The following is a 24,321-nucleotide window of genomic DNA, read 5'->3' as shown; positions in this document are numbered from 1 at the left end:
GGAGACGGTAGGGGAGTTAGGGGAGCTGGATGAGCAGGAGAAGCTAGGGAAGCTGGAGGAGCTGCTCCAGAGGAAGCTTTCTAGGCTTAGGCTCCCATTCTCATGCTCAATGTGCAGTGCAAGCCCACGCATTTTCTCCTTGAGCTCTCTGTTTCAGAGGTTGTGCCTCTGGGTAGATTAGTTTAATATTTAAATACGTAATGGGAGAAAGTTCTAGAAGGAAAAAAAGGATTCAAAATATATACGCAAAAAACAGAAACCATAACTAATATCTACTTGTGTTGCTTCTTTTTAAGATCTTTAATTGTCTTTTTTGATTTGATAATAAATAAACATAAATCCAAATATGATTTTTACATAATAAACTTTAAAAAATACTAATTATAAAGAATTAAAAATAAATTTATTTCACTTAATAAGTACCCCACAGTCCATCAAATTTCCGCAATCTTTTTACATTTCTACTTCTGTTGCGACTTTTTTATGTTTTTAATTGGCTTCTCATAGAAGGAAAAAGGTAGGAGGAGGCGGGTTGTCGCTGGGCAGCAGGAGATTAAGAAGGATGCGGACATGGATGAGGAGTCATGTAACCCAATGGTCTTCTGGAGACAACACACAGTCACACACACACACACTCTCCAGCACTGGGGCAGAGGCAGGGCAGGGCTAATAGAAGTGATGTCGATAGCACTTAAACACGATATCCGTTTCAATTTGTTTGGATTCTTCAATTTAAAAGGTGATAATTTTCTACTTTATGGCCCTCGACATGTGGGCCACCCATAAAACTGATATCGGAGTAGTGCCTGTCTCCGTTCCCTGTCTGTATTTCTCTCTTTCCCCTCTCTCTCACTGGTTTACCTCTGTCTGCTCTGTCTCTATGTCCCTGAGTCTGCAACTGCATCTGGATTACAGGGAGAGAAATATGGTATATGTAGTATTTTTTTTTAAGAAGATGGTTAAAATTGGTTATAATTTGGGAAATATATAACATATTTACAATTCTTCCAAGTAATATAATATATTGATAGATTTTAAGGATCTTACATTTGGTAACATACTTTCGGACTGTTTTTTAAGTTTTTTTAAACCGAATTGATTTATGATGATTTATGACTTTATTTATTTAATAAATTCTTCAATACTTTTAAATAATTGTTTTTATATTAAATCATTATTGTATTATATAAGCATTGTTCCTAAAATTCTCCCATAACATAGAGAGACACCAAAAAGTATGCTATGATATTTGGTTAACTGAGCACCAGGTATTCTATAAAAAGATAAGGATTAGGGATTTTCTTTAAGAAAAATTAATACATTAGATTTAAAGATAACTTTTCTTTAATATAAAAGTAAGTAAATATTTTTATATATTTATAAGTAAATATTCATAAGCTTAATTACCTAAAATATACCATATTTTCCCTTAATATTATATAATATTTCTCCCAGTGTCTTTTGCTGTTTGGGACAATCTTGTCCATATACATTCAATACACGACGGTGGTCAGTGTCAAGTTCGAGCCGAGTTCGATTCTGGTTCTTTTTGGGGGACTGTGGACACTCGTATCACTCGCTTAATTTGTTATTCGCTGGTTTTCACACTTGATAATTGTGGCAGCGGATGGATGGCTTGGGGGGATAAGGAGGGATAAGGAGGGACACCACTATAACCAGGTACCAGCATCAACCATCGTCGGATGATGATCACCACTTTGTGGTCTGTTGGCTGGCTGAATGTCTGACTGGCTTTCCGCTCTCTGTGTGGGCAGTTTCATTGCCGTTGTTGATGGTGATGTTGTTGCGCCTGCAATGACTTCAGTTTATCAGTTTCCAAAGTCCAGGGGAATGTCTATATCTTTTTCTTCTTCTTTTTCCTTCACTTTTTGTTGTTGTTTTGATTGCCGAACTGAACTTTAGCGATTTAATGTGTATAAATACACACGCAGACTCGTTAAAACAAACAACAGAAACAGACACAACCAGTCAGTTGCCTCTAAAGTCGGAGGCGTTTTAGCATCGAGTTTTAATGGCCAACTAAATCAACAGACAATTAATTAGACATTCGACTGCGACAATGGATTCGGATTCGGATTCGGAATCGTCTTGAAACTGGATTTTGGAATTGGAATCAACTGATCTGTTATGTTTGATGATGCAAATGCAAATTGCTTTTTACCAATTCGCTGGGTGGTCCATGTCTGTCTACGTCCCTCTCTCATGAAATAAATTCAACGGAATTGAATGAATGCTTTTGGATATTAGCATAGCAGAGATCTTGTGTTTTGTTTCGACAACTGATAAGCTCGAGAATCGATGGGGGGAAATCATAAAAGCCAGTGTTTATTTTTGGCCAGACAATGAGTCTATCATGGCTGACTGAGAGAGGGAGAGATCAGTTCTGATCGCATGAGGAAGAGGTTGGTGGGTTTGGGTTTGGCAACAAAATGTGACAATGAAAACGAGGTGACGATTTGGTCAATGGGTCTGGGTCTTTAAATTGATTTGATGGAACATTATGGAGGTTTATAGAGATGTTGCTAGCAGGTGGTAACTAAAACTAAAATTCAGGAGGGGTTTTTTAAGGGTTTATTTAGCAAGTCTTCTAATTTATATTAAACTATTTATATTTACCAACTATTTTCCTAATTACTTCCTGTTAAATTCAAAGCCCACATTTTTCACCTATTACTCATAGCAGCTGCCAAAAAGTTTTCTCTCATGGAAAAAATATGAGTATGCCCCAAACCCAAACTCAAGTCGCAACAAAATTTTAAACCTGACAACGTTGGAGGCGGCGGCGGCAACATCTCACCATCGAAATCGGCCTTCTTCTTCTGAAAAGCCCCGACAATCGAAACGCAAAGTCGGTCCGAAAGAGATACTACACAATACACAATGCGAAATCATATCACTAGACATGGCTTACAATAACAGAGTCCGAACTTTGACTGAGTGCTCTGGGGCTGAGATCGGTGTTGGAGTCGGAGTTGTGGAGATTTTACAGTGAATAACTCTGCGCTCTCCAACAATGATATTAAAAATAACAATTGTCTTCAGTGGTCTTTAACACCCGCACCGCTGATAGACAACAACAACAACAGCGAGGCAACACACACACGAGGAAAAGAAACACTTGAGTGGCACATAAAAGTCACATCGACAACTTCGATTGACTAAAGAAAATATTGTACATGAACAACGGCGATCGGATCGGAGAGCTTTTTTGAATACCTGAACAATCATAAAAATAATGACGTTGCACATTCCTGAGAGCGGCAAGGAGATCGGAGGAGCGGATCCCCAAACATCCAAGCCCAAAATCCAAGACCAATCCAGCTGCCGAAGCTGCTGCCGATGATGAGCTTTTCTCTTTAGGTTTTTTTTTTTATTTTTTATTTATTTGGAGCCACACAGCAAGGGAGCTGGAGGAGCTGCAGTTGTTGGCCAGAAGAGAGCTTCATAAATTAGTGATATTGCATTATTATGAGCTGACTTGGCAGCGGCGGCATGGCGAGGTCAACGCGGCGTATGCGCAACTTTTTTTGAGCGGAAAAAGTAATTCTTACAAAGGAAAAGGTTTTTGTAATAATTTTTGTAGACTATAAGGATACCTTTTGATATTTGGGAAATATTTTAGAATTTTAAGAGCTTTAATAATCTATTAATATATTTTTTTGTATTATATAAAATTCTTAGAGAGTTAAGTAATCTTTTATTTTGATCTTATTTTTTTATTTTATTTTCTAGAACCAAAGAATTCCTATTTCTTAAAGAAATATATTTCTTCTTATATTATAAATTTCAAATATATTATATTTTAAAATGTACTCTTCCTTATTCTTTAGTCTAAAATACTCTCTTAACTTCAATATCAAAGTAAAATCCTTGCGGCTTTTTGCTTCCTTGGAAATTTCTTAAACATCATGTTGTGATTAATGAAGCATAGCCAAGAACCAAAACTATTGACAGCTTATCAGTGTCCGTCCGCTGGCCACCGACTGGAGTCCTGGGCCATCTACCCAGAGACGTCTCAAGAATACTCCTCAGACTCCTGCATGGAGGAGACCGACTCCTGGCCAATTGTTGGTTTGCGTGTTGCGTTGACTAAAGACTTCAATTCGGCTTCAATCATTTCATTTAACTGATGATCCGACTGCCGACTGCCGCTGCTGATGGAAGGCATTTTTGTAAGCTTGGGATTTGGGTTTGGTATTGGTACTGGGTTGGGATTTTCTTTATTTCTTTCTTTTATTTTTTATTATTTGTTGGTGGCATCACGCAACTGCCATTTGGATCGTTTTGGCTACCATAACAAATTATATTCGGTGCGAGAGAGAGCAGCCTTTGGGGCACTTAACTACTTTATAGCTCCTTCAATATCGCATACACTTGTGAAGATCGGGATCGTCGTGGTCTTTTATGGGTTTTATAGCCGGGGCCCCAGACACACACACACACAACACTGAATATTTAGGATGGGGCCTCGATATGGTCATAAAGTCACAACGGTAAAACTCGGGCGATATTCTACACAGCTTTTCTAATTTTTTGTTGTATTTTATATGATTGAAAACGTCACAAAAAAGAAAATATAAAAGAAGTAAGAAACTGATTTCCAACAAACGCCACACAATCAGGGGCTTCTTCTCATATCGCACTTCTTGCTAATAACCCATTTTAATTGGCCATCAAAGTCACAAAAAAAAAAAGAAGAAACTATAGAGGAAAACCCGCAAACGTGGCTGAGATTATGGATAATAGCTGCCAGCGTATCAGTTCCAAGGGTCCATATCCATATCCCCATATCCACAATGGTTGGCTATAAATTTCTCTATCGGCATACTGCTGTTTTTTACTCTTTTTTTGTATTTTCTATATTTTTTTCTATATTCGCCATTGTGTGGGGCCTACGATAATATCATCGGGTTTTTGGTTAGGGAATTTATATCGTGCCAGGTGGCAGCGGCGGCGGCGGGGGAGCTGAGAGCTCCGCAGCTCCGATATCAAGGCGGCAAGGCAGCCGCAATATTTCACCGGCTGATGGATGGAAGATAGATCGCCGCACAATAAGGGGATACGGGTTACGGGTTACGGGATTATGGTCACCTTCCGATGGTGTGATATATAGACTCGGCTCGGGTGGTAAACATAAATCAGGAAAGTGAGCTCGGCACGAGGAAAAACCGCCCAAAAAAAGAGAGATATATGTTTATATATTGATAGGAGCCTAATGACAGATTTTTTTTCCTGGTTAAATTGATATCAAAACCTGCTGTTTCCTGTGGAAATTCGCAGAAAGATAAGTAGAAGTTGCAAAAAAAAAAAATAATAATGAATGTAAAATAACAAAAAAAAAAAAAATTAATTAATATTAATAAATACAACAAAATAATAATAATAATTATAAAAAATATTAGTAATAAAAAATAATAATAAATAATACTAATATATACAAAAAATAATAATAATAATAATAATAATAATAATAAAAATATATATTAAAAAAATAATAAAAAAAATTACTAATAATAATAAAAAATTAAAAATATAATAATAATAAACATAAATAATAATAATATATATAAATAATAATAATAAATATAAAAAAAATAATAATAAATATCACAAAAAATTGTAATGAAAAAAAATCTATCATAGAAAGGCTTTTCATTAAGAAATTCGCTGTTATTATCTGTATTTAGTTACTAAATATGTTTGTTAAATAAATTAAACCTTTTAAAAATATTAAGAAATATTAATATTCCAACTCCTATTCCCTTTTGTTAAGAAAAAGGCTTCAAATAAAATCAAGGCACCCATAAACCTTATTGCTTAAATTGTTTTAAAATTCTTTCACACAATAGAAAGTCTCTCCTTTTATTTAATTTTCTCTTAAATATATTTACAATAATAAATCACGCAATTAAATAACCAAATCTTAAAAAAAAATCCCACTGCACGCGCTTGAACTGCGACTTTTTTGGCAACTTGGCAGCGGCTTCTTGGCCATCGGCCAATAAAGGCAAAATTAAGTATTCAAATTCACAGGCTGATGCGAACGAAAGTCTGGAACCTGGAACTCACTCTTGGACTCTCGCTGGACCAATGATGATGATGATGATAATGCCACGGCAATAAAGCGAATGGCAACTGAAATCGCACAAACTGGTAGTTGCGTTGTATTTCTGGGCCTGAGCTTTTAAGCCTTTTAAACTTCAATCAAAAATTTCTCAGGCACAGCACAGCGCGCCCGATGCAATAATAATAATAATATTGTAATTTGGCTTAAAAGAATGCTTGGAACCTCTTTCTCTGAACTCTGGCCAGACCCCGAGACAGATGCCAACACGTAAATGCTGCGCAGAAATGGGATGGTATGGGGATGGATAGCTACCAAAATTGCCAAGAGAAAAGGTATTTTATGGCGATGCGAGAACAGAACCGAAAAACATTCCTTGATGAAATATTTCCCACTCCTGCAAAAGGAGAACTCTTCTCCATATACAAATTGGCTAAGCCATTAGTCTTGGCCAGGCCAGAAACGGGCAGCAAAAGTTAAACGTTTTAGTGGCTGCGCTTAAGACTTTTGCCGCAATTTTTCCACTTGAGATTTTTGGAGTTTATTACGGCATTATAATGCCCGACAGAGTCGGAGTCGGATACTCCGTCTCCCTTCTGGTTCCCACAATTTGTTGTCGCCCCCAAAAGGCTCCGGGGCTATTCATACGATTCCAGGGAATACACATACAAGAATCCCTCTTTATTATTATTGGGAAAACAATTCGATTCGAATTGACTTCTGTCGAGTGCCGTGGGTGTAGGAAAATACTTTCACGTAAATGCAGCGATAACAATAAGCTACATTAATTGTTTGCCATTGTGAGTTTCCCCCTTCGATTTTCTTTCTTCCTTTGCGTTTTTTATTTTAGATTTTCCGGGACAATGGAAATAAATGCTGACGCGCAGTGGAGGAGGAGGAGGAGTAGGAGATCCATGCGATTCCACAAGTGTCTCTCGCACTCTCCCTGCTCTTCTTTATTTTCACGCACATTTTGTAAAGTGGTTAGATAATCCATTGTTTACGGGGGATGATGATCAAGATCATGATCATCAAGAAGAACAAATACATGAAAGCCGAAAAAACGTTTGGTCATTTTTTTGGCAGCAGCAGCAGGAGCAACTCCGTGAAGATATTGAAATTCGTCTCACGTTTTGTTTTCTTGTAATTGCAACCCAAAAAACTTGGCAGACAAACAGGCATCTGAGATTGGTCATGGAATGAGTTTGGAATTAGTTTAGAAAGATTTGTATATTTTGAGTAATGGAGATGCTACTGTGAAAGAGGGGAGAAGGAATATTGATTTATTTATTTATTCAGATATTAAATTAAAAATAAATTTCAGGAGAAAGATTAGTAAATGTGAAAAAGGAAAGAAATCTCAGAAATTAAATTTCTTAAAAAATACTCTAATTCATTCAACAAAAAAGCTAACTTGAATATAATATTTATTTGTTTTTTAATATAAATATATTCCAATTATAAAAGAGAAATGCTGTTATGAAAGATATAAAATATGATGGAAAACTTCTCTGTTTTTTAACCTTTTGTCACACCTTTTCCAATCAATCAAAACTTGCGCAACAATTCTATAAATTCCGAACAAATGAATGCACTTGTTCAGTAACATCTTTATTTACCCAAAATATCATAACCATTTCATCTTAATCTATCAACCACCTTTCAAAATTCCTGCCATCCTTCCATCTATGGGTTTAAAAAACCCTCTCAAGCCAAAGAAAAATATATAAATAAAAACAAAACCTACAGAAATCAAAACTCAGTGGTAATTTCAATAGCAACAATCGCCTTTCGGGGCATTTTAAGAATAACAACAATCACTAAGAAAGGAAAACGCAGGCAGCCTCACAAGAAATGAAATCGAATCAAATGATGTGTATGAAAATGAAAATAATATAAAAGATAAAACCAAACCAACAACAGAAGGGGGAAAAATGCACATACAACACAAGGGCAGACAATAAAAATCAAGAAAAATAACTACAAAAGCGCAAAGTATCGGCGATGTTTTCAAAGTGAGGGTGAGATGTTACTAATGTGCACTTGGAAAAAAAAGAAAACTTAAAGGAAATATAATAATAAAAGGTCATTTATTTATTTATTAAAAAAATCGTTATTAGGAATATATCAACCTCAATCAAAATATTTCAGTATTTCATCCTCAATAAAATATTATCAAAAAGAAAATACCTCCTTCTTGATCATTTCTTATTACTATTTTACTATTTTCTGCAATTTAAAATCCAACAAAAATATTTTAAAACTCCGAAAATGATCCCAAAGTTCTCTAAAAATCAAACTAAATTATTACAAATATTTTTTCAAGTGATCATAATCATATTTCCTGTAATTTATAATCAAAAAATTAATCAAATGGTCCCCAAGCTCTCTAAAATCCTACAAAAAATCTTTCCATATATTTTCCCAGTGTACCTGTTGCTGTTACCATGTTGTTATGTTGCCTGCCGGCGCTGCTGCAGACAACCAACATTCAGCCTGAGCCCCCCAGTCCAAGTCGAAGACAACAACATGCAAAGGCGCAGAGACAGAAACTCTTAACCTTTGACGCCCCGAACAATGAAGTGGTTAAAAGCAAGACATTAACACACAGACATATAGGCGGCAACAACAACAACTACAACAACAACGACAGCAACTCGAGATCGAGGGGAATGACAGAAATTAGTGAAATTTATTATTGATATCCACTTGAATTTATAGAGCAGCGAACAAAAGAGGTAACCCTCGTTTCCCCCCATCGAATAAAAGGTGTATCTTTGTGGTGGCGTCGTATTCCAGCTGCTGCAGCTGAAATTGATGGTCGAGCATGGTTTTTGGCCCGATCTAATGCCGGTGATAAACAGGTTCGTTCGGTTGGTAGGTGTCGCTGGTGCCATAAGTTATGGCCAAAAAAAAAACGGAGAGAGAGAGACAATAAAACGCACACCGGGCAGCAGCGCTAATAGCCGATAGCCGATAGATACTTAGATACTTGACTCACCGCTGCGACGATCTCTGAACCAGAATCGTTTCGAATGCGCTTTCTTCTCTCCCTCGTTACCAACTTGATTTGCCTTCATTGTGTGTTTTTTTTTCTTATATTTTCTACAATATATTTTCCAAGCCACCCAGAACACCCGCAGCATCTAAATCGAATTCAAAGTGTGGGGACAACATCCAACGGCAGCAGCGACCGAATTTCCTAGAAAAACTTACGCACAACAATGAAGTTATTTAGGGGTTTTCGAACATTATTGATTTGAAATATCACATGAAATAAGCAAAGTGCGCGAGCAGTTGAAATAACAGGCCAGATCATCGACGGCTTCTAGGTCCAAGAACACAACTTGTTACACTTAGAATAAAGCTTAGATGTTTTTTGGATTTTGAAACATAATCTTTGGGCACTAATAAACTTATAAGGCAGACTTAAATTGAATTATTTATATAAATAAATTATAAATAGAAGAAATATTTATACCTATTTTAGAGATAAATTTAGTTAGGAGTGTTAGAACCAGTTGAGAATTATAAGTGCACACGCTGGAGACTTTTATTATGTTACTGATTATCCCTTGCACTTATTTTTTCCGAGTGTAAGCGTTATAAAAAAGCCGCCGAACGCTGACCACACTCCACACTTGAGGGCTGATGGGTTCGAGTGGCCAAGAAGGAATGGGGCGAGTCTCCAGCTCAAGACTCAAGATCTCAAAGAGATCCTCAAGTTGCCAGAGACGCGAGGCAGAAAGCTGAAAAGTCAAAAAAAAAAAAACTTGTGATGTGGGGAGGAGCACACTCTTGAGAGACCCTCGTGCTCGTGCCCTGTTTCAAATGTTTCTTTTTTTTAAAGAAGAATTGTGGAACCTTTAATTAAACGGTGGCCTAAAATATGCAAACGAGCTGGGAGTTGGAGAGTGGGAGAAAGGGAAACGAAGAAGAACGGAGGCCAAGTCCGACTCATAACTCATTTTTGTTTTTTTTTTGGAGCAGCTGGCAGGCAGCAAGCGCACTTTGCATATACTCTCAAGGCGAAAATCCGCTGCTAAACGGATCACGCCCCATTTTCAACACACAGAATACAACATATATTCAGAAGAACATCCTTCGGGCCATTTTTTTTGTTGTTGTTTTTCGGCAGTCAGGTGGGAGGATCCAAAAGCTTGGCCAAGGCTACCGAAAAAAATCTTCAAGAAATTTGCATGGACCGTGAACATTTTGATTATAAAGGTTTCGCTTTTGGAAATCTCATTTAAAATCGATTTATGCAAGGAATTAAAATTCAGTTTTCAAGACCAGTTCAACCCTTTTGGGTTTGCAAAAAAAAACATACAGAAAAAAATTCAGAGAAAAAGAACTGTCCATCAGAGGCGGCTCCTCGGCTCCTACGAAGTTAAGAAATTAGTAAAACTCATTTTGCATTTTTAGCCTCTGGGCTTAAACTTAATTCGGAAGCACAGCAGGAGGTTCTAAGTAAATAAATGGTGCCTCCAGTCGTCGTCTTCGTCGTCGTCGGAGTATCTCTCTCTCTCGTGTTTGGTTCGTTTAATTTGCATTTTATTGCAGGTCCAGAGGAGCAGGTCTTGAGTCTTGGCTGCGACTGCAGCCAATTAAGCGTATATTTGCCACGCTTTACAGCCCCGGCGACTCCTTTCCGAGGAGTGTGTGCTCTACTTTGGCCAAGAAGCGCAGATAAAAATGATTAAAGGCCTCCCTCTACAGAGCCTCCAGACAGCGCTTTATATTAATTTGTGTATTATATATCCTCGGCAAGGATGCTATCCTCTTGGCTTTGAGAAATTGAAAGTGAATGCTGTTTTGGCGCTCTCGGTAAGGCAGAGCAGGAAATGAGTTGCCAATAGAACAATCACGGGTCACCATAGGGGGCGACGATTTGTTTATTACCGCGAATTGTTGGCCCACAAAAAAATAAACCGAGCTTGGAGGGGAATTGAGAGTTGGAGGAGGGAAAATGTCTGGCATTTATTATATCATATCCGGCTTGAATTGGCTTTAGGGGAATAATGAAACATAAGAGATTGAACTATGACCACAAAAATTATATACAAATTATTAAGTTTTTAGAATACCTACATATTCTAAAATTTCATAAGATTTTAGCCAGAAAAGCTATGATTATTCATATAAGCACTCAACTTTTACCTTAATATTTAGTATTTATAGTAGATATTTTTTGTTGTACTATTTACGCTTTCCCCTAACCTTGTTTATCCAACCATTTCCATGTCCATGCTCTCCCAGATATCCCTAATTTTACCTACAATTCGCTTTTTGACCCAATGCGAATGCGAAATTGAAATACATTTCTTTCTCACGTAGTCTCTTGCCTGTCATTAGCTCAATCAAAGAAACGTTAAATCGCATCGCGCATCAATTTGTTGGCCATTTAGGCCTTTGGTAAGAAAAAAAGAACACCATTTGGCAGGCAGGAACAAAAAAAAAAGAGACACACGGTGACCGCGAACACGAAACGATGTTTTATTGGGGTTTGGGTTCAGTATCGGGACCATCAGACACATGACTTACTATATATACAGTAAAGCATAAATAAGAAATCCAAAAAAAATATATGAAATAAATAAAAATAAATTAATATTAATATATTTTTTAGCTAAATATTTTTGTATTTATTTATTGTCATATTTTAATAATTAAAACATTTAAAATAAATATAATATTAAAGAAAAACGATTATCTAATTAAATAGAAATTTATAGAAATTAATTTTCCATATTTTAAAGACTAAAAATAATGTAAAAAGCCTTACGTATAAGTATTTATCTATTAATTTAGTGAACTATTTCATTTAATATATTTTTTATCCAACTATAATACATTTATAATATTTAAAAAAAAAATTTAACAATTTCTGATAATATATTATTAATTTTTTAAATGATATTTAGGAACTCATATATTATTAAAATGATATATTTTCTCAAAACCCAAGTTAAAATATTACATTTTCATTTTCAAAATCTTAAGTCGCCAAAATATGGCACTCAATATTATATCGAAAATATAGGAGTATAGATTAATATAGATTTTATTAACCAAATTCTATATTCTGTTTCTTGTCCGATTAAATTGGTTCGATATATATAAGAAAATATCGATTTATAGTACATATATTTTCAAATATCAATACCCCAGAAAAAACTATACTTGTTCTCTGTACAAAACCTCCACTGTACCACAACCCATGCCCCATTCAGCGATGCAAGACGAAAAGACTTCGTTCGGCCGTCACTCACTCACTCATTCAAGCCACTCATTCGTTCATTCAGTCACTCAATAATTCGGCAGTTGTACTTATGTCTTTTACTACTTCTGCTGGGCCTGGGCTGGGGCTGGGGTCCGCGAGAAAATTGCAACAATTTGCCGCATTACGATTTTGGTCCGTTTGCACTGCAATTAATTGACAAACGGAGCCCCTTCGACCCCAGAGATCTCGGGGGACTTGAACCGCACACCATACCACACCACACCACACACACTCTCAGAGTTTCGTTTCGGTTTAGAGTTTGGAGTTGTTTGAGTCTGGGTATATCTGGGCATGCAAATTGTATTGAACTGATTCCCACGAACCACCAAACGAACGAACGAACGCCTCGGCCAGATGGCTTCGATTGTGATTGGACCCCGTTCTCCGGAGACCAGAGATCGGTTCCGATCGGATCTGTGAGGCATGCAAATCATTCGCGGAATGTTTACGGGGGAGAAAAACACATTTCACATTCGCTCGGAGTGTGTGTGTGTGTTGGGTGTGTGGGAATCAAAGGCGAGTGTGATGCATAATCACTATGAACATGGCCCCGAAAAAAACAATTTGGAAATTGGACAAACATTGCGGGAATTGTTTCAAGGAGTTGGGAATTATTTACTGTGCGTTTTATGGCGCCAGGGAAGACTAAGGTGAAATTAGGGGAATTTATGGAAATTTATGAAGTAATATTCTATTCTGTTCTATTCTACATATTAACTTTAAATCTAACCTTAGCAGCTGCCTCCTATCAAGTACTTATAGACACCTTTCAAAACCCCAAAGACCCATTAAGAATATCACAAGTAAGGCCTCTGGGATGATCCAAACAAAAACGAAGACCAAGTAACCCGAGTCCCAGAAAAACCAAACCAAAAGACCCTCCCAAAAATAATTATCCCAGTTTATCCCAAATTTTCTGCTGCTCTTTTTCTTTCCTTAAATACTTTCCCCATTCCATTAACCCAAGTAAAAAGAACCACACTTATTTGCAGATGATCTTTGGCCATGCGCCAACTCATTTGTTGTTTGCTCGGCTCAAGAACTATGTAAATAGACAACAATTGATTCGGAATTGAACGAAACATTGGACAAACGAAAGAGATCTCAAGTACGTCGATGGGTCTTGACCTACGGCAAAAGATGAAAGGAAGTATTAATATTTCCTAATCCATTGTAATTATGATTTCCCTGCCATTGTTTGTTGTCGCAGGCAATGCAACCTTCAAAAGACAACAAACATATCGGCGGCGGCAAGGCCTTTTTTACTTTTTTCTCTTCAATATTTTTTTTTCGATAGATCAAATTACCAAGTAGATATGTCAATTCCTCACGAAAAAAAAACTGGCGATAAGAGATCTGCGTCAAAAGTGGAATCAAATGAAATAAAATAAAACCCAATGTGTGCGTGCCAACCGCAGAATTATCGACCGACTACCGCCTGTCTTTTTTTTCACCAGAAATCCAGAACTGAACATGGCCTAATCTCTGTCAGGGATTAAATAGTTGGTCCAATCAGCGGCAACGCCTGCGGCTAATGAGCTGCCGTCTGTTCCAGGGAATCCCAAAAATACAAGAAACCGAAAAATAAAGTAGAAAAAACGTACGCCCCTGATAATTACTCAGTTCCAATAAAACCAAAGGAAAAAAAAGTCATTCGAAAACAATAGACCAGATGATCGGTGTTAAGCCGGTGATCTTGGGCGATCTTATCTGAGGCCTAGATGTGTGTTATGACTTTTACTTTTCTTTGTCACGATCATGGTGTGTCGCTTCAAATCAAAGCAGCAGATTAATAATTCTACAGCCGGTCTTGGCCTTTGCCGATCCGATCCATGGCTTGCGATCGGAAAGATGACAAGAGTCGGTGGAAAAATCAAAATCAAATTAAAAGACAGCAATCAATAATTTGACACGACTTGGGGCGATCGCACAAAGGCCGAAAGACAACCCATGAGGATCCTTACACAAAGAGAAATTGAGTTCTTAAAGTGGATTTTAAGCTTAAATTTCTTTTAATATAATAATAATTATTCTGGATGCCCTAAGGGGGCTTTTAACGTCAATAAAACTGTATTCGGTGTTTGCTACTTATATTTTTTGCAATTGAAGCATTGTTCTAAGACTCCCCTTAATTTTTCCAAGTGCATCCATTCCATCGTTTGTCGGTGTCCCGTTGTTCCACCTGGGTTTTTGGCTCTGGCCCTGGGATCTTTTGGAGCTCCCCAGTGAAGATTTGTACAGCTTTTGCGACATTTTGTATGAGGCGATGGATCGATCCAAGCCAAATCCAATACGATCTTCGCTCTTTCCCGTACTGGATATCCCGAATCCCAAATATATTCCGCACTCTGAATCCCGCGCTCTCGCTCCCATGTCGCCTGCTATGTACAACATCAAGTTTTATCGCTGATCGTGATCATGTAATTCCAGCCCACGCATGCGCACTCGGCGCTCGCTTCGAAGGAATCAAGTTTAGCGCATTCTTATATTCAGACTAAGAAGGAGGATGGAGACGGATACTTGGGCACTTGGGATGAGACGGAGATGGGGATGGAGGCTCTACGACTGGAACCGGGGGACCTTGTGACAGATGGTTGTGAGGCTTCAAGGCATTCCCTTGGATCGCCCAACCCAATGCGCGGCCCAGGAAAAGGCACACCGGCAAAGGAAGGGAAAGGATAGGATGCACAGGACAGGAAGAAGGAGCTGAAGGGACTGGTTTCTCCTTACACTGAGGAAAATAAAAGGGTATTATATTTTTTATATTTTCAGATTTTTTAAGGGTTTTAAAAGTACAAAAAAGTCGAAAAAGACGGTGAGACCTTTAAGTACCTCATTAGAATCAAAAATGATAGAATCTACAAAGCTTTAAACTACAGCATTTATTTCTTGATTTCTTTTAACTATTCCCTAATTTACATATTGTTTAAGGAACCCAGTTTTTCCCAGTGCAGCTAGCTTTTTAGCCTGTGCGATCTTTATGTAAACTGGTACTTGAAATTTGAAATCATGTACCATTTGCCTTGAGACAGACAGCCAAGCTGGAACTGAGACCTGCGATGGGATTGGGATTGGGACTGCGATCTCTGGGATCCGGCAATGGAGCCTGGCAATCGATGATCGTGTCCCTGAAGAGGAGAGAGAGAGAGCGAGCGAGCGGTTGAATTGAGGCGGCGGCACAGGAAACGAGCATTTAAAAGCGCGACTATCGAAATATAACGACATTAAACAAAAAAAATAATAATAATACAATAAAAGGAAGCTTGTGTCAATACAACAGAGTTTTTTACCTTGGAATGTGCAGTAATCTTTTGATGAGCGCCGCCATTCAGGATGATCCTCAGATCAACACAGAATGATGATCATCATCTCAGCATCATCGTCGTCAGTCTTAAGATTCACTAAGCGACATAATTGCTACCGTGAGACAGAAGAAGACTCGAAATGTAAAGACTTGGGAGGATTGCAGACTCCCGGACTCATTAAAAAGCCTGCGATCCTAATGCGCTCCAATCAAACACACACGAAACGAGCATATGACATGTTTGTGGATTATTAATCATGATAATATCTGTATAAATGGTAGAAAACACAGCAAGTCTCGGCGGCACAAATTGCAATTTAATGCAAAAATAAATTGCACTTGGAGATGGAGTTGGAGCTGGAGTCTTTTTTTTCTTCTGGAGTCGACAGCCAACCAACCGGCAGCCGGAGCGATGGCAGCTCCCATGATTATTGGTCATTTACTTGGGCCGTTTAGCGCATTAAAATCGCAGTCTCTTGGGGTTTTTTTCTCCACGTTTCTTTTCTGCATACAGAACATAAGGAAATATAATTGACAGTTGAAAAAAAAAAAGTTCAAGTCTATGATTGTGCTTCGAATTGTGATTGGGTTTTGTATTTCTTCTCGCTCTCTCACTGTTTCTTCTGGGGGTTTCTTCTCGGGAATAGCGTGCGAGGAGAATCATTTCAATCATCAGGCCTCGGCTTCGGGCTGAAGAAATCAACGCGTTGACTAATGGCCACAATTTGCAAATGCTAGCACAGGTTCATGCACTCAGCGAAAATGTGAAAGAAATCAATTGAAGGAGGGAGAAATTCCCAGAACCTCTTACAAGGTGTTTTTTGTTCTCCCATTTAAGATCGTTAATATTTAATAGATTCAGCCATTGTTTCATATTTTTTACTAGGAATTTTTACGGCTGCCTTTTATGAGGGCGGAAAAAACAGCTGGTTTTTTATCATTCGATCGTAATCCTTTGGCTTTACTTTCTTGGTCTTTCAAGATCGCCGCATCCAATATGAGGATTCTTGTGAATTATATTTCTTGGTTTCGATTTTGAAGTATTTTAACATAATTATTTTATATTTCTTTGTAAGTGATTTCAGCATTCAGTTCCCAAATTCTCACTTGGGAATTCTAACAAAAATCAGTTTAAAATAAATTATTTTACTGTAAACTGTGATTTCCACAAATCTTTTATATTTTTCTCCCTTAGCAACAGTTGCTTAAATTCCTCTGAAAAAACGCTCAAGGTTATCAGTGCCTTTAAGTGCGAAAGTACCTTGCAAGACCCCGAAAAAAGTGCTCAATTTCCTAGGAAAAATCATAAACAATTGCTTGCAAAATTATAAAAATAAATATAAACGTAAATAATCAAACTACACGAAGTGCGAAAGAGAAAAACGGGTAAGAAAGAGAGGTATCGAGTTGGGCAATTGGAAGAAAAGAAGAACACCCACTCAAAAATCAGAAAAGACAGCGCCACAAAACCGGTTTCTCTCCTGATTTAGCTTGCTCCCTCTCTCTGTTTTAAGCTTGTGTGCGTGAGCGGGAGACTAAAGGTGCTCAAGAGATCAAACCTGAAACGTGTTTGCACCTGGCTCTAACTCTCTCCTTCTCTCCGATCGCTCTTTGTAGACAGTGATTTCACAGTTGATCCCTCCAGTTTTCTCTCTCTTTTTCGTACCGATAGAGAGAGAGGGAGAGAGAGCTCCTAGTGAGAGAGAGTCACTGTGATCAACAAGTGAGCGCAGGTCCGCGATCCGTTGGCAGAGCAATGGACTTTTAGTTATTCCGTGATCTTTTACCAATATTGTGTGCAGCGACGGCTGATTCGACGTCAGGAGAACAAGAAGAAGCATCCAGAGAAAATAAACAAAAAACAATAGTTACTGTGTTACACCTGTGTGCGTGTGCTTGTGTGTGTCAATTCCGGAAGTTGTGATTAAGCGGAAGCGGAAATCACTATAAAGAACTCTCCTATAAACTCTCTTTTGTGGAAAAATCACTGCTTCTTTAAAGATTTTTTGCTTAATTATTCGCGTGTGCCTGTTACAAAAAAAAAGATACAAATAAACAAAAAAGCGTGCCTTTAAATTTTGAACTCGACTGCATTTTGCTGGATCGGCTCGTTTTCGTTTCTCGATTTTTTTCGCCAACGTCAAATTCGATTTTTATGACTTTTGAAAGCGTGACTAAGACGTGATTTATGATGGCGTGTGGTTTTTAATATTCATGCGGACGCACTGCTGCACGGGACCACTGCGTAGGTGCGCCAAACAATAAAAAAAAGAGCAAGAAAAGAAAAGGAAAAAGCAAACGCAGCCCCTGAAGGCTTTTTTGCGAGGAGTCCAGTGGTATCCAGCTGTGTGCGTGGATCTCAGCCTTTTTTATGGAGGCAGTTAAGCATTTGAGTGCTGCCGCTGCCGCAGCAACTTGCAACATGCCGGTGACCAGCACAGCCAACGAGATAGCAGAGGCGCTAGCCGGCGATATCGAAGGCAGTTCAGCGGCAACAGCCGCAACAGGCAGCGTAGCAACATCAACAAAGCAACAAAGCAGCAATACCAGCAAGTCTAGCCACACAGCAGCAGCAGCAACCTCAGGCACACACAAGGCGACAAAAGGCGACATGAGCAGCAGCAGCAGCAGCAGCAACAGCAACAAGTGTAGCAGCAAGACCCCTAGCAACGCAGCAATGGCAGCTGCTACAGCCACAGCAGCAGCAGCCACAAATGATCTTGCAGCAGCTGCTGCGGTTGTGTTATCACTGCAAGGAACCATGGTCAGTAGTCTGCAGCAAGCGGCTTTGTTGCCGGCAAATTCAGCAGCAGCAGCAGCCCTTAACCTACAGGCTTTGGAATCATATTTGGCATTGCAACGTCTAACTGGGAAATCGGATGTATTTCGATTTAACAACAGCAACAATAATAGCAGCAGCAACAGCAGCAGTAGCAACAATAGCAACAATAATACAACCTGCAACAGCAATGAGACGGAGACACTGTCCTCATCCCTGATAGATATAGCCAATATAGAACTCAAATCGAGCTGTTCTTCGAGTTCTTCGGGGGAAAATGCTTCAGGAAATGGAACAGGAGGAGGAGCAACAGCAACAGCAGCAGCAGCAAGCTCACCCTGCAGCAACACTAGCTCTACAAGCAACTCCCACTCCCATTCTAATTCCCATTCAAACTCCCACTCCAATTCCTCCTCCACCTCCACCAAGTGCCACTTGCCTTTGCCCTCGATAGGCACCGTTAGTGCCGCCGTTGCTGCTGCGGCAGCGGCTGCAGCAGCTGCTGCAAGTCAACAGGCGGCTTTAGATTGTGCCACAGCCGCAGAACTGGCAGCAGAATGCGATCTCCCCCTGCTAGATGCCGAGGATGCCTTGTCCTTTGAGGCCGGCGACCTGGACAGCAGCTATGGCAGTTTCATCTTCAATCCCACGGCTTTTGGGCAAACGGAAACGGACTCGGCTTTGCATTCTCTGCAGGCTACCATGTATCAGGATAAGATGAGTGTCTTAGGAGGAGGAGGAGCAGCATCAGGAGGAGCTGCGGGCTTGGATGAGGCAGCAGGCAGCTCGACAGCAGCGGCGGCAGCAGCAGCAGCAGCGGCTGCTCAGCGTTCCAAGAAGCAATTTATTTGCAAGTTTTGCAATCGACAATTTACCAAGTCCTATAACCTCTTGATCCATGAGAGAACCCACACGGATGAGAGGCCCTACTCCTGCGATATCTGTGGCAAGGCCTTTAGGCGGCAAGATCATCTCAGGGATCATAGGTAGGTAGTAGGTGTTTCCTTTTTATTTTGTATGATATTTAGTTTAAATACTAATCTAGAAATCATAGGAACTTCTTAAAGCTTCAAACTAATACCATTTTATATCTTCAATTATCTCTTTTCCTTCCCAGATATATCCATTCCAAGGAGAAACCCTTCAAGTGCGCGGAATGCGGCAAAGGGTTCTGTCAATCTCGCACCCTGGCTGTCCACAAAATCCTCCACATGGAGGAATCCCCGCACAAGTGTCCCGTCTGCAATCGCTCTTTCAATCAGCGTTCCAACTTGAAGACCCACCTGCTAACTCACACGGACATCAAGCCCTACAATTGCTCATCCTGCGGCAAGGTTTTCCGTCGAAATTGCGATCTTCGACGTCATAGTTTAACCCACAATTTGGCCGCCGCCGGAGTGGGTGGCGTTGGTGGTGTGACTGGCAATCTCAGTGATCTTTTTGGCTCGGGATCGAGTTCCAGTTCTGATTTGGGACCAGCCACAAGTGCCACGGGGTCCTCTAGGGATTTGGTGGCCGTCAGCGATTGATCTTTCTTCTTTCTCAAAAAAACGAAAATTAAATCTCATTTTGCAGCTCTCAAGAATACACGAATCCCTCCTTTTGCCACATTTTGTGTCTGATCTGTGTTTTGTAATCTTAAATGTAATTTTATTTACTAATTTGCTTTTAATTTAGATTAAGTTTAGTGTTTAATAACTTAGTTTTAAGCCAAGGATATTAGCAGGAAAGTTTGACTTTGTGTAAGGCTCTCGATTGATATATGTTTAGTGAATTAAGTAAAAATGTGGACTCTTAAATATATATAATGTCGAATAAATGATACTAGATTAAAAGGAAATTATTGAAAAATGTGTTTTTTTAACTTAAAAAGAAAAAGGAAAACTTGTAATACCGGTAAAAGTGGGAAATCTCAAAGTATATAATTTAAAATTTTGTAAAAGCTAAAATCCCTCTTAAAAGAATTTTAAAAACACCTTTTAAAACCTCCTTTTTCTCCTTAAAAATTTCCCAAATTTCCTAAATTTAAAAACAAAGATCCTTAAAAGAATTTTCATAACTTTCTACCTTCATTTAACCTCTTCATTTCTCACCCTTTCTCCTCTCTTGTCTTTGTACACTATTTACACACTTGTCACAAAACTAAAATCAAATATTTGTACTGATGTTTATCATTGCTCAAGTGCCAACAAGGGCAATTAATGTACCATTAAAGGTGAACACCGAAACAACACCAGTTTCAATAAGCCTTTGACAACAAACATGATGATTGGAGACAAACAATGAGAGACAATTTCCCATATTTTCCCATTGATTTTTCTCTACAGTTTTCTTCAGACTGTTCTAGATTTTCCACAAAAGACAAATAGTGTTGAACAAGTGTGGTGACAACTAGAGCAGGCAAAAGAAGACCACCCACTAGGAGTAAAGAAAAGAGGAGCACAAGCTTTCCCACACAGATAATGCCCAGGGCGTGTCCCCTGAAAGACTTTTGGGAATCTCTTTATTTTTTGTAGCAAAAAGTGGGCTGTCCTGTCCAAGTATGAGAACCAGGGTGGAGCTGCCACAAAGTTTACAATTTTTATTATCGACTACAAAAAGAAAACGATGCAGCGGCGGCGGCCATAACGACACAAACAAAACACATGCAGTCCACACACACACACATCCAGCAGTCCAGTTCAAAAGCAAACCGCCGATGAGGTCCGATTCCTGGTCATCTTACCCCTTTTTTTTTTCGCTTTTTTCCCGAAAAGATCTCGGCGCGTTTGTCAAATCGTTAAACGGATCAATGTAAAGCCGCCTGCAATGTTGTCTTTCCAGCACAGTTTCCTGTGCTTCAACTGCACCAAACCAATTACAACGATCAAACAACAATTATGGATGGAGAGAGTCCAGGCTTGGAGTCGTAGTAGTTGGAGTCCCATTCTTGACCAGAGATCTCCGCTAAGCTCGGTTCTGGTTTGTCCATTCTTCTGGGCGCGCACCTACCCTCTCCCCCAAGTTGGTTAAACATTTTAAACATTTTAAACACGACCTCTGCTTGCTGCTCTCTGCAAATATTTGCGCGGATATTGTTCTATTTCAATGGAACAAGCGTGTAAGGGACACTGAGAGAAAAGAGGGGCTTATAATTAAATCTAAAATATTTTTTAATATTTTATTTCAATAGAATATGATTTCCGAACCTTTTAAAATCTTTTAAAAACCTTTCAAAGCCTTTCAAGCATTCTTAATTATTTTAAAAAATTTCCTCAACCCCATTTCTCTAACTGCATTGACATCTCCCATTAGTCCGGTCTTTAAACGGTCTCCAAAGACGACGAGCTCGAGTTGAGAATGAAGCCGAGCATCGTCGTCTCTGCGAATTGCCAGCAATTTCACACTTTATGCGCGACGGCTTCATTTCCAGCACACAGCAGAGTGTTCTACGTTGTTCCACTCTTTCCTCCAACCCTTTGGGGATTCTCCAGCCCAAATCCCCAACTATATATATATATATATATCCGTAGCTCATCCTCCAGGGAAATTCTACCCGGGGGCGGCGCGTGCGGGAACAGCGGATGTTTGAACGCTTTCGACGCCGAGTTTTTGGAGTTTCGAGAGTTTTACGAACGAACGGGGCCCCAACGTTCGACCGTTGTGTATTGATGGGAAAATTATGAAATTCATTGTTTGTGTTTGACTAATAATTATGACAGCAAACGCATTGTCGTCATAAAACCAGCAAGGGGGGCTCCAAGAAGAGAGGGGGACGGACGGGAAGCGCACTAAATTCGCTTTGAGGTTTCCGCAACGCCCCGAGAGGGAGAAAAAAAAAATAAAGAGGAAACAACTTCGACTAACTCTAATAAGCCCATCAACAGCCAACGACAACAACGCGGCAACAACAACACATTCCACCTTCGATCTGCAACACTTACAGTAACAACGGGCAAGCAGCAACACTTAGAACAGCGGACAGCACAGAGAGAAAAGTCGAGGAAGAATTACTAAATTACTAAATAAATATTTAAAATTAATATTTGATTTATTTAAATGCTACTTTCTGGCTTAGACAGCATTTACAGGTAGTTAAAGTATGAAATTCAGAAGTAATTGGTGATGAGGGTTCTTTCATTACAAAGTCTCTAATTTCGTACTTGGGAATTTTAAGGTCACAGTCAAAACCTAGAAAGTTTCTAGTAGAAACATTTTTACTACACTTGTTGTTGGAGTTTTAAACAAGTTATTTTTTTAGGAATATTTTAATTTATATAAATGATTTCCCTGTCTTTCATTGGGTTTTTCAAAATCCTTTCGAGGCTTTTTAAATTATCTAACTTATTTTTTAGATTTTAAATTCAGCTAAAAACCTTTTAAAATAATCTTTAAATCACTATAATTTGTAACCTTAATTTTTTTTAAGGTGTAACAAACACACCACCGTCCAACAATGTTGTTGTCTAGTGTATGTGAGGCGTGGCCGGTCCGAAGATTCTTTGAAGTTGGCTATTGCTTTTGGTCAAGGTGTTGTTGCTCCATGGTAAAAAAAAAAGAAGACGAGGCCGATGGAGCTAGGGTACAGATTTTTTTTCTTAGTTTTTGGTGCGTTGTGAAATTTTGTTGCGTTTCCCGGAACCAACGCAAAAAAAAAAAAAAAGCGGAACGTTCTGGTTGTCGTCAGTGTTTGGTTGTTTGGCGTTGTCTTTTCGGGGCTGACTGGCGAAATGTGTAAATGTCAGAGGGGGCTGGGCATTCTGTCGGTCGGTTTTTGGTTATTTTGGCCATTTGGCCATTTTTTCAACTCCAGGCAGTTAGTTTGTCGGCACCATTTGCTTTATGATTTGATGTATGTCGCTGTCCGTCCGGTCGTAACTATGCCAATAATTTTGGCCCTGGCCACATCGGCACCTCAATGGGAAACGAATCTGTGTTTGCACAACGCTGATCTACGCACCAACTAAAGGCACTGGTAGATATTTTTTTAAAAAAGATTTTTGTATAAAAAAAAAAACTTTAAAAATTTTCTAAATAAAACCTAGAGAGTAATCTTAATTTAGAATAAATTATTGACCCATTTTCGATGGTTTTGTAAGAAGATTTTTAAAATTTAAATATTATTAAAGTTTTCACAGTAAAAATAAGCTATCTATATTTTCAGAAATATTTAGAAAATGTATTTAATAATTTTTATTTATATTTAAACTCTATATATTTTTTGTTATAGTGTACCTGACACCACTCACTCACATATTTTTTGGGGCCAACCTGGCGTTTGAGGATTTGAAACGAATATAGTTTGTGCAGTTTGAGGAGTTTGAAAGCTGCGCCAGAACCAAAGGAAACGTAAATTTTCTGGCGGCGTTCTTCTGCCTAATTAGGTGCCATATCGTAAACGTTCTAGCCTCAGCTAGTCTATGTGTTGGGATAGTTTGCCAAAGGAGGAGGAACTTCAACAAGATATTTAGCATTTTTCCAGCTTAGGAACCCAAGAATGCAAGAGGAATTGTAGAGGAGCATGGGTAGTACTTAACTTTAAAGAGAAGGGTTTCATAAATAAAATGAATAAATAAATAAATTAATTATTAAATTAGTTTTACGTTATTAAAAAACTAACTAACAAGCAGTCACAAAAATTATTAAAATAATAATATAACCAAAACATAAAACCCATAACAATTGTCAACAAAAAGTATAACCCATTTACAGAGTTCCCGGAATTCCTCCCAAAATTTCCCCATAAAACTCTTCATAAACCCCCCTACTTATACCCCATTTAATGTGTGTTAAGCCACCCACACCCATGTCATATATAGCAGCTGCCTGCCTACCACTAGACACCTTGTCTCCAAGTTCCAAATAATAATAAAAAATTTCTGGAAATGCGC

The 24,321-nt window shown here is 38.7% G+C and overlaps 1 protein-coding gene and 1 long non-coding RNA gene across 2 annotated transcripts in view; one reads left to right on the top strand and one right to left on the bottom strand.

Moving 5' to 3' along the window:
* The window catches only part of LOC108086093 (uncharacterized), an 87,488-nt gene that overhangs the window by 42,383 nt on the left and 20,784 nt on the right, over positions 1 to 24,321 (bottom strand). The gene's annotated exons all lie outside the window — the stretch shown is intronic.
* Positions 17,484 to 20,291, top strand: sob (sister of odd and bowl). The gene is made up of 2 exons (XM_017183033.3): positions 17,484 to 19,437; positions 19,569 to 20,291. Exons 1-2 carry the CDS (start codon positions 18,044 to 18,046, stop codon positions 19,978 to 19,980), a joined length of 1,806 nt encoding a protein of 601 aa, XP_017038522.1. The 5' UTR covers positions 17,484 to 18,043; the 3' UTR covers positions 19,981 to 20,291.

The sequence above is a fragment of the Drosophila kikkawai genome, chromosome 2L (genome assembly GCF_030179895.1).
Source record: "Drosophila kikkawai strain 14028-0561.14 chromosome 2L, DkikHiC1v2, whole genome shotgun sequence".
In the NCBI taxonomy this organism is placed as follows: domain Eukaryota; kingdom Metazoa; phylum Arthropoda; class Insecta; order Diptera; family Drosophilidae; genus Drosophila; species Drosophila kikkawai.
The sequence above is the reverse complement of the archived record's forward strand: the minus strand, read 5'-3'. Positions and strand labels throughout refer to the sequence as shown.

Bases quoted from the DNA above. Each gene is read 5' to 3' on its own strand.
- sob (XM_017183033.3), top strand. From the start codon at position 18,044: ATGGAGGCAGTTAAGCATTTGAGTGCTGCCGCTGCCGCAGCAACTTGC. The intron at 19,438-19,568 runs GTAGGTAGTAGG...TTTCCTTCCCAG, and splicing joins GATCATCTCAGGGATCATAG to ATATATCCATTCCAAGGAGA.